Genomic DNA, 11,237 nt, shown 5'->3' with positions numbered 1-11,237 from the left:
AGATTCACCTCCTCTGAGAGGGGCAGAAGGATGGGGGTCCAGCCCTGCATTCCCTGAGGTGGCACAGTAGAGATCCCAGATTGTAATGATGGACTTTACCCTGGTTGGAACAGCTGAGCAGGGGTGACAGACATAGCCCCTACTGTTTGATTGGGCCAGGGCTGTCCCCATTTGCCTGTTTCCTGCTGGGGTTCAAGCAGTTGTCCCCTTCAGAAATGGCAATATTTGGCCCAATGATGTCTCCTTTGGCAGCAAGGACATAGTCTTGGCTTCTTGGCAGAGTTCCCTGACTGGTTTTTGGTGGTGCTGGCGTGCTGCTTACACTCCCTAGCAAAATGACCTGGCTTTCCACAGTAACATCCTTTACTGCTTCCTTCTGCCTTACCAGCAAACACTCAAGGACTCAGCTATAGTGGTCCCGTGTATATGGGAAGACCCAATATCTATACAAATGGAGATGAATTCAGATATATTAGCTTTTTTACATTAAGGGCACAGCGCCTCCCTGCAAGGCCTATTAGCATTGTCATAAGCAAGCTGTTTACTATTGATGTGCCAGCCCCTAAATCACTTATTATTCTGTCAACTTTCTGTAGCAACCCAGCTACAAAACCTTGCTATGGCCCTTCAGATCCTTGACTGATGGATGTAAGATCTAGCGAATTCTCCCCTTTAGTTGGGGGCTCTTTCTAGGCCTTTCACTGTGTCTCTGCCTTGCAATCACTTTCCTACCTCTTCCCAGGTTTCTCTTGAGGCCCAGTGTGGGGCCCACTACCAGTATCTGTGCCCTGGTCTAGAGGGCATGGCTCTTTATCTATGGGGGTGGATGTCTCATTAAATCAAGCCATTGATCAATATAGCGAAATTGGTCTGGAGGTCCTGGCTCCCCTGTGACCTGATTCCAAACTGCCTGCACTAAGTCAGAGATAAAGAATCCCATGTCAGGCCAGCTCACCCTGAATGTGGGTCAATTTAATTCACAGAAGGTCCTTAACTTTCCTTTAGATATTTTTGTGCCCTAATCAGAACCTTCTTCAAATCCTTTTCTAATAATGGTTCAATATGCACCCCAATGAGGTCTTCTGGGCACTAGGGCTACAGTCCATGATTAGACGAATCATAACAAAGTTGAGGAAGACACAGAAGGGAGGCAGAGGAGGACAAAAACAAGGGAAGACACACAAGACAGTAATTTTTCTTTGTCTGCCTGGCCTCTTCCCTCGAGGATATTTCGATGCCTTTGGCATTTGGCAGGTTGATATAACCCCCTGGCATGGATCAGGTTTGCAGGTGGAAACCAGAATGTCCTCAAGAATCTGATACTGCCCTTAGCCTTATGAGGTTGTAACAGAACTGCAGGTAAAGACTCACACAGGCTCTGTAACAAGCGTCGTCAAGCAGGGTCACTCACACATGATTACATTCACACACAATCACACTCCAGAAGTGCCTGGGAGGTGATCAGACTCCCCTTCTGCCTCAGGGGCAGGCCAAAAAAAATTCCTGATCCTGTGCGAACAGAATAGGAACCTCACCTAATGTCTCAGGGTGATCCCCAGGAGAGCAGACGCTGTGCCACATCCGGTCCTCTCACTCTCACCCAGATAGACCGTTTTGGTTGTTGTTGTTGTTGTTGTTTTTAAATATGAGGTCCTTGAGACCTAAGTATGCTCTTCAGGGCCCTCATCAGAAACCTAAGTAGGATTTTTGGGGCACTGGAATGTCTCAGGTTGTAACCCCCATGAGCACCTCTCGGTGTCCGACACCCAGACCGGGAGAGGCCTTTTACCCTAGGTATCTAACCCCTGCCATCACAAAGCACCAGTGATCTCGCTGGGGCCTCCAAATCTTGTAACGTGTCAGTGAAAAAAACAGACACACACAGCCAAATTGTAAATAAGCACTTTATTCACCGGTGGGCTGTGGGTGGGCATAGACTCCCCAAAACAAGAGCCCTGAGCCTTCTTTGTTGCCCACTGTTAAAGGCACAAACTACAGAAAACAAAAAACAAAAAAAACTTTATTCTTGATGCCACTTTTGGCACCATTAAGGGAAGGAACTGATACAGATTGAGCAAGAGGAGCTGTTTACACAGGTCAGGACAATCATTAATCTCTTTCTCTCCATGGTTCCTCTGAGTTTTCCAAAGCCATCATTAACCCCTTTATCTTTATAATTTTCTCTGGGTTTCTCAAGGCCTTCATATTTACAAAGAAAACCACCAGGGTGTGTACATGCAGTAAACTGAGGGTCAGAATGGAGTTACTTCAAAACCAAACCTGTGTTCCTGTGAGCGACTGTTTCTGAAAGAATCATCAGCTTCTTTCTGTGGTGCTTCTCTTATCCTTATTCCTTTACTAACTTTTTTCTAAATGTACAGACTAAACTGATTTTTGATTGGGGGAAGTAAATGAGAGGTATATGTCCTATTGGGGGAAATATGGTATGGGGTGCAGATAAGCCAATTGCAGGACGGCAGAGCAAGGTCAGTGGCATGTGACCACAAGAATGTGCTGGTAGAACATGGGAATGTGCTTTGGGAGATCCTAGAAATTATTGGTGTAGGAGTACCCAGTGGAAAGAAGTAAGACTTCAACTATTGTTATCCTTATATTAAGAAAAATTTTTTCCAGGAAACCACAAGGGTCTCAGAAATCTTGGTTTTATACTATCTCTACCAGCCTATAATGAAGGAATCCAAGGAGAATGTAATCTCTGATAAGGGGGGGGGGGGTAAGAACGTAGTTCAAACATTCAGGGAAAATGAGAAACATTTTAGCGGGTAGACCAAGCTGAGCTCCAAAATAACCTTGAATTTTACCAAAAAATGAAATTCATCCTTGTGTTCTTAGAAGTATTAATAGTATTTTCTAAGGTAAAAGAAATTCCATTTTGCACAAATATGAGAGAATAGAAAAGTTTTACTATGGTAACAACAGACAAAGAATTCAAGTGGGTGGAGGCAGTAGTGTGCGGATGACCCGCCCAGCAGTAAGGATCCCTGTGGGGTGAGGAAAATGTGGTGGCAAACGATTTGTTAAGCCTGTATTTACTTTTTTTAGATAGAGAGGAAGGGAGGAAGAGAGGGAAAATAACTAATATAGAACTACTTACTCAGCAAAATGGTTATATTGAGGTTGGTCATTGAATTTCTACAAAAATATCTGAGTATACAACCCTTTGTTCTCTCATCTGTGGAATCTCTGTCTTTTCCTCTCTCTGACATTTCACTTGGCTAAATTCTCAGAGATCTGTTTGCCAGACAACTCTCTGTTCTTCATTGAGCAGATGATAAGGAACAATCTCAGTCCGTCCGTAAAAACGCAATTCAACACATTTTCCTCCATGGGTATCTCTAGCTATAGAATACATAAAGGAAATAGTGATTTCTCTAAACACATGTGCCAAATGATAATTTTTCTCCTAAAAGCAGAAATAAAGAAAAACCACAGGCTGAGATTATCTGCCAATTGAGAGAGAATCTGGAGGAGAAAGGGTTACTGGGGATGAATAGAGAAAGCTTGGGATCCTCCTTGGTTGGTCTCCTACCTTCCTTTCCTCTGTGTCTGAGAAAGAGTTCAGAAGACAGGGGGCATCCACACATTCTGCCTTGGAGCTTTTCATATTGGGAAAGTGTCTGTCTCCTGTTAAACCATCCAAATGTCTACCAAGGACATTTACTACACTCCTTAGACCTGAGAGACAAAAACCGAGGTCTTTGACTTTGGGGAATGAGTTAAATGGAGAAGGAGCACCTGAAAATATGTCAGAAATATAGACAGATTTTCACTCCCTTAATTATCCATGAATACAAGTTTCAAAATGAAAAAAGCAATATTAAATACTGTCAAGATTACATCAAGTATGTCCTCTTGACCCTCAGCTTCAGCTCGGGCATTCTGCTGCCTTTCAGCACAGCTTCTCTCCCTTTCTGCCAGGGTGCGCTCCATGTCTGCCTTTCTCATTATCCGCTCCTGTTCATCCTGCAGCTTTCTGATGTTCTCCTCGTACTCCTCTCTTAACTGCCTTTTCTCCCTCTCCAGCTCAGCTCTGCTTTGTTCTTGTATCGCATGGATCAGTTTCTGAATCTCCGCCTCAGCCCTTTGGAACATCTGATTAGTGTAGAACCCTCCCTCATTCTCCATCACCACGCACTGCACCATGTCCAGCAGCTGGGCCCTCTGAGCCTCCTGCTCAGCCCCTGTTGCCTTATTGTTGAGCACACAGTGGCGATCCCTGAACTCAGCCACCAGATCTTGGAGGACTTTAGGAGCTTCCTTTAAATAATCATGGAACTCCATTCCATCCAAGTTATCTTTGCCGGTGAAGATGAGAATCATGTACCTTCTGGCTTTGGATCCAAACATCGTCAGCATCTTCTTTACCGCTTTCTCCTCCTCCCATGTGTATCGGCCCAGTCGGACCACCAGGAGCAGAGCGTGAGGCCCCGGGGAGGTCAGGACAATGAAATGAGCAATCTCCTTTTCAGTGTCAGCAGCTGGTACCTCGGTGTCAAAGATGCCAGGTGTGTCCACGACGACAATTTCCCTCCCACTCCATGTGCTGCTCCCTTTCTCACAAACCTTGGTGGTGGATTTTGCTGCAATGCTGGAATGAAACTTTTTCTTTCCAAGGATGCTGTTCCCTGTGGCACTTTTCCCTGCTCCAGTCTTACCCACTAAGACAAGTCTCAGTTGTGAATCCCTAGAGTCTTGGTTTTCAAACCCTGGGACATCAGGAAACAAAAGCCAGAGTGTTAGGATTGACCTCTAACATTTTTCTCTGAATGGCCACCTCCCACTGGTGCCCTTCTCTGTTGCCTTTGAGGGTCTGGTCCAGAGATCGACCCCTTCACCCACTGGACGTCTGTGCCAATGCTGGACCTGACCTCATCCTGCAGTACTTGGGAAATGCAGAGATTTTTCAGGAGTCCCTTGGGCTCTCACTGTGATCTTGGGAAGCTAAGAGCCAACCCTGGGAGGAGGGTGGCAGTTGGTTCAAGTGAGAAATCTGATCTGCTGGTGGTAGGTGTTCCTTATGAGCTCATACAGAAAGTAACAAATCTGATGTTGAGACATCACAGTGGAAGATCCCGGGCCCCCAATATATATACAAATGCAATTCTTCTTTCCATTCAAGCCATCCCACCCTTGAAAGAGGGGAAAGAGCACATGGGCAGAAGACAAAGTATTCCTTCATATATCACTTCATCAGGGATGATGACCCTCAGGAGAATAAAATGACTGACCTTTAGATTATGACCTTAACATGGAAATCTAGTGATGTTTTCTCATCTTAAATTAACATGTTGAAAACTTATAGCCCGAAAGTATTGACAGTTCTCTGGAGTCACTATAAAATCTCCTGGTGCGTTAATAGTAATAATAACTCGTCCAGAGGAGCATCAGTGGTTATCCTTCCTTAGCCTCACTTGGTTAGGCAGGCCCACTCCCTAGGACACTTGGAAGTTAATCACAGAACAGCAGAGCCAGTCACCAGAATGATGTTTTCAAAATAACTGTGTCTTCAGTTAAACTTTACATCAACTATATAGCTCTTTCCCTATTTCTACTCAGCAATTCTCTGCTTATCTCTTCAAGATTTGTGAAGCACCGACCAGCAGGATGGACAACAACTGAGAGCCTGTTTCTCCAAGAAGAAAGACCTGCCAGCACAGCCCTGGGAAAATCCTCATTCCTGCAGGAGGGACCCTGTGTGACAACCACCTGTCTCTGCACACATCCTCACACTGACAATATCTCAGACATGATTACTAACTCCATTTCATTTTTCAGAGATATCTTCAACAATCAGCCAGTTCATCAGACCAGAGACCTAGGAGTCCCCCTTGAACCCTCTCTTCCCCTTACTTTCCAGATCCAACCCATCAGGAAGTTCTCTCGACCCCATCCACCAATCTGACCGCTTCTCTCCATTGTGAATACCAGCACATGAGCCCAAGCACCATCACCATCCGGCCATAGCAGTCCCCTCACTGGTGTCTTTATTCCCACTGTGCCCTCTTCTGTCTATCCCATAAATTGGAATGAATTTTTTATAATTTCAAGAAAACAGAAGAGAGATTTTGCAGAACCACCCCTCTGGCTTCCACAGAATCAGCAGTTGCCCCGTCCCCCACACTCTATGGTGAAGCTGCTGCTAATCCAGGGAGACCCAAAACCATCCCTAAAGCACAGTTCCCACATCTGATCACCAGAATCCTGGGGTGAGAGAAGTGTATTTCAGAGGCTGTGAGCAGGGGCTACAGAATGGCTGAGATAAAGAGAAAATATGGTTGGGAGTTGAGATTATGATTTCCTTAGCATCACAGTGGAAGGCCTCAAACTAATATATCCTGAGGGCATTAGTTTGCCTTCCAGAGAGGAGGTAGGAAGATCACAAGGTGAACAGAAAAGCCACCACAGGTCAGCTCCACCACTGCAACAACTTGCTGAGCTGAGAGCATGAGGAAATCTGGGTGATAGACTATGGATATGACTGTGAATGCTCCCCGTCACTACACATGCCTCTTTGGCGTACCATCTGCAGCTCCTTCCACAACCTGCGGAGTCTGTCTCTCACCCCTTGCTTCTAGCTGGGCCCTCTGACTTGCTCTGGACAGTGGGTAGTGGGAGTATCTTGCAAGTAGACTGAACTTGCCCATGTGCTCTGGCTCGCTGTCCCCTTCTGCTCTTCTCTACCCTGCAACTGCTTTATGAAGAGGTCTGGACTAGCCTGCTTGATGATGAGGGACACAGGCCACCCTGTCACCTGGCCTGTCCATGAGCCTGCTAAGTACCAGACTTGGTCATGGGGCTCAATTCAAAATTACCCAGTTGCTGGATCTTCAGAGTATCATGTTAAGAAAAATACATCCAATGAAAAAGGACAAGAACCAGAGGATTTCCCTCACCAATGAGATATAAAATAGAAAGTAACAAGCAAACAAAAACACGTAGGCAGAGGCCACAATATGGTGGTGACCAGAGAGGAAAGAGGGGTGTGGGAGATCAAAGAGGATAAAGGGTCAAATATGTGGTGATGGAAGGACACAGGCTTTGGGTGGTGAGTCCACAATGCAATACACACATGATGTATTACAGAATGTACACCTGAGAGTTATATAATGTTATCGCCCAATGTCACCCCGATAAATTTAATGAAAGAAAAGATTTTCTAGTTGTGTGCTGGGCCACCAGCCTACCACAGGGGCATGAGTAAGTGTGGCTGACATGAGCCCAGTTGGCCCAGTCATAGAACTGCCCAGGGACCAACCAAATCGAGAGCCAAGAAATGGTTGAGATTTCAGGCTACTAAATTGTGGTGCGGTTTGCTGAACCTGCAAACTTTCCACTGACCGAGCCCATTAATATAGATAACGGAGTAAAGAAGAGTTAAGTGAGAGACACCGAGTAAACCAGTCTCTTGAATGTGTTGGTTATGGTGAAGCCACCAGGAGCAGGAAAATGAGGGACCTGAATGAAGAATCAACTTCTCTCACATTCCTCCTTCCCTGTCCTCCCTCAGGCTGAAGAGAGGGGCAGAGAAGCTACCAGAGAGGCCACAACTGGCCATTCCGATGAGCTCACATTGTGGGAAGCAGGGAAGGAGAAACCGCATCCAGCTGGGATGAGTCAGGATGTTTTACCCTCACGTCCCCTTAGCCGTGATGCTACGTCCAGAGGAGACAGTGTAGAGGGTCCACAGAAAAGAAAGAGCAGAGACAATAAAGAGAAAATAAGCCCTGGCCAGTTTGGTTCAGTGGTTAGAGCATCAGCCTGCAGACCAAAGGGTCATGGGTTTGATTCCCAGTCAAGGGCAGATACCTGGGTTTCAGGTTTGATCTTCAACCCCATTCAGGGCCACCTGGGAGGACACTGATCACTGCGTCTCTCTCACATAAATGGTTCTATCTGTCTCCCCCACCTTCCTGCCTCCCTCCCTTGGACTTTATCTAAAAAATCCACTGGAAAAATAATTTTGGGGGAGGATCAACTAAATAAAACAAAAGAGAGAGAGAGAAAGAAAATGGGTTGGAATATTTTGTTTTTGCTCAGTTGGAGGCAGGCTGACCAGACAGGAGAACCCCCTGCCAGGTCCCCTCCATCAAGCCTGGCCTGAAGGACCTCAGCACCCTCTTACCATGGCTGGTCCTGGGTTCACTGAAGCTGGAACTCATACCGGGGCATAGAGCGGCCATAGTACTTTGAATTCCTGTAGACAACAAACACAAATCACTTTAGGGAAACAGAGAGGAACTGGAACCTAAAACCACACACAGCAACAATTTCTTTTCACAAACTTGCCACTTGATTTCACCCTGCCCCTCCATTTCCCAATACTTCTTCTCAGCTCCCCAGAATCAGTTTCATTTTCACTGCTTGCTCTTTGTCTACACAAACAGCAATGCTCCAAGTGCTTCCTCAGCTCCGTTCTGGGCCCCTTGCCCCTAATCCAGTGAATTACTGCTTTAAATGCCACTTATACGTTCTCTGCAGCCGAGACCCTCCTCAGAGATCTGAACTTTCACATCCCATTCAAGACCCCCATGGGCACATCCATGGGCACCTGAACCAGACCTCGGCCAGAATGGAAGCTGTGACCACCCCTCCCTCAACCTGTCCTGCCTGAGATCCCGGAAACGATCTGCCCCCATGTCAGTGGGCGGCATCACCATCCAGGCAGTGGCACCTTGGGGTCGTTGACTCTCCTCGCTCCTCACTGGGTCATCAGTCTACCAGCAAATTCTAGAAATTCTACCTCCAAACATGCAAATCTAGCCATTCTCTCCACCTCCTTGTTCATCCATCCATGGCTGTGTTTGCCATGTAACAGACTCCTAACCTGTCACACCAGTTTCACTCTCCTTTCTCCTCTATAAGCAGATGCATTTTTAAAACTAAAGTTTGATGTCCTTCTTCAATGCCTCTCCCCCAACACCATCACCACTGACAGTACAGGGCTGCTGTGGCCCTCTCACTGATTGCTCTGACCGCACTCCCCGGGGTTCCCACAAACACACCCCGCAACAGGAAGGCATTGCTGTGCTGCTTTCCTCAGCCCCTTTGCTTGTGAGCTCCATGATCAAGGGAAGACCATGTGTGTCTTGTGTTTCCCTGACTACCTGGGGGTAAGCACAATGCTGGACAAAAGGTGGTTCTCATTAATATTTGTTAAATAAATTGATCAAAAGTCTCTCTGAGCTCTGGCAGGTGTGCCTCGGTAGGTTGGGCCTTGTTTTGTGCATGAAAAGGTTGTCAGTTCTATTCCTGGTCAGGGAACATACCTGGGTTGTGGGCCCGATTTCCAGTGAGGGTCATGCAGGAGGCAGCCGGACAATGTACTCCCTCATCGATGTTTCTCTCTCTCTCTCCCTCTCCCTTCATCTATCTCTAAATTGAATTTAAAAAATTTTTTTTTTTATCTAATTCTTGTTTCCACTTTAGTCTTTCTGTTCACCCTACATCTGTGAAAGAGATTATCCTCTCTTTAATCATACACTTACTCATACACACATGTTGTTACACTTTTAATAATTTTTCTACTTGCTGCCTATAAATGTTTAGCAATAGAGAAAGCCATTTGAAGACCTGTTATTGCAGCTGACTATGACTGTGACAGGTTGAAAACACCAGTTGCTAAGGACAGGCTCATCAGTAGGAAACCATCAAATACACACTTGAAATGCTGTTAGAAAGACAGAGCCGCTTTTGAAAGAAAAGTTATGTCTTTATCCCCTAAGGATGGAGAGTAGAAAACAATTTCTACAAACTGGGAAGAGAAATCACAGAATGTTTACAAGATAGCTTGCTCAGAACACTGGAATGCCTCATTGGTTGTGTGTTGACCCATGTATTAAGAGGCCACCAGTTAGATTCCTGGTTGGGTCTCATGCCCAGGTTGTGGGTTAAATCCCCAGTAAGGGGCATGTAGGAGGCAGCAAATGGACATTCTTTCTCATCAATGTTTCTATGTCTGTAAAATCATTAATAAAAAAAAAACTTTACAAACAAAAAAATCAGGTTGGGCCAGAGAATTGCTGTTGGTGATGGGTGTTCGGAGGGGGACACACCGAGCTGTGCTTCTTACACTTCCTGTGCTCTTCCCCCACCAGCTGCCCTCAGCTCACCTGTGCACTCAGCCAGCTCTACCCCTGAAAGCTTCCAGTTTATGTATATATTCAATAAATGATAAAAGAAACTTTTTCTTTGTAAAATACCCTCTGAACAGCAATCCTTGAACGAGTTACTAATTTCTAGGGATCAGCCTCTAAAACAGATTACAACCTAAAACCAGCAGAGACAGAAAACAGAAAGCAATGGAAAATCTATGCTGAGAGCAAGTTTGCTGGGAGGTATCAGATACTGATCCAGGAGAGAAGTCCCCTCTAGAGCACATCCCACGCTTTCCTCCTCTCCCCCCAACACACACAGAAATGCCCATATTCCTTTACCTGGACAGTCTGGGTCCGGCTCAGGTCTCTAACTTGAAAGGCAATGCTAAGCCAGGATGTTGAGGAGAAAGAGTAAAGAGGAAGTGGGGGGAGGAGCTGTCCAAAGTGCTCATGAAAGAGACCCACCCACCCTACTATCTGAAAAAACTTTCTGCCTTTGTAGTCCTACCTCAAGGCTTGGTGCTGGTGGAAGCCAGCCTTGGTGAACAGCTTGGCCTCTCCACACACACCTAGGTGAAACAGAGGCAGCCATAGACTATGGTTCCTTTGTAGCTCCAAATAGGTGTCCCAGTGCCCGTCACAAGCAGCGCCTGACACTGACCTGCACCACAGTCCCTCCCAACAAGCCCCAGAACCAACACGCCTGGAGGCAACTTTCAGACCACATCAGGGTATGGCCCAATTAGCTCCACACACAACACAGCCAAAAGGAGAACTCGGCAGGCACCACACACTGCTGGGGTGTACTCTGCTTCCTTGGGCCACCCCTCACAGCACTTCTCACACTGTGGTTCAGTGTCATCTTAGTGGTCAGCCAGCATGAGGGCCACCTGAACCCAGGGATGGGCCAAAAGCAATCAGCACTCAACTACAAAAGGAGGGTTCACATGTTCCACACATGGACCATTCCTGGGACACCAGCTTAGGTGTCAGGGAGCCTGTCCTCTGAGCCCACAGCACACCTACTGTGTAAGGTCAGCACACCAGACCTGGAAGACAGAGCAGATGTACTGATTCACAGACTCTAATACAGGGAGGCAGCCAAACTGTAGAGACAAAAAA

At 46.3% G+C, this 11,237-nt stretch overlaps 1 protein-coding gene across 1 annotated transcript; it reads right to left on the bottom strand.

Moving 5' to 3' along the window:
* Nucleotides 1-685: 685 nt before the first annotated feature.
* On the bottom strand, nucleotides 686-10,530 carry LOC118619949 (GTPase IMAP family member 4-like). The gene is made up of 3 exons (XM_036246837.1): nucleotides 10,455-10,530; nucleotides 8,144-8,215; nucleotides 686-4,727 (listed from the first exon to the last, which is right to left on the bottom strand). The coding sequence occupies exons 2-3, from the start codon at nucleotides 8,199-8,201 to the stop codon at nucleotides 3,796-3,798; spliced, it is 990 nt and encodes a 329-aa protein (XP_036102730.1). The 5' UTR covers nucleotides 8,202-8,215; nucleotides 10,455-10,530; the 3' UTR covers nucleotides 686-3,795.
* Nucleotides 10,531-11,237: the final 707 nt, after the last annotated feature.

This window comes from Molossus molossus, unplaced genomic scaffold (genome assembly GCF_014108415.1).
Source record: "Molossus molossus isolate mMolMol1 unplaced genomic scaffold, mMolMol1.p scaffold_m16_p_7, whole genome shotgun sequence".
Taxonomy (NCBI): Eukaryota; Metazoa; Chordata; class Mammalia; order Chiroptera; family Molossidae; genus Molossus; species Molossus molossus.
This window is presented reverse-complemented; position numbering and strand designations above follow the sequence as displayed.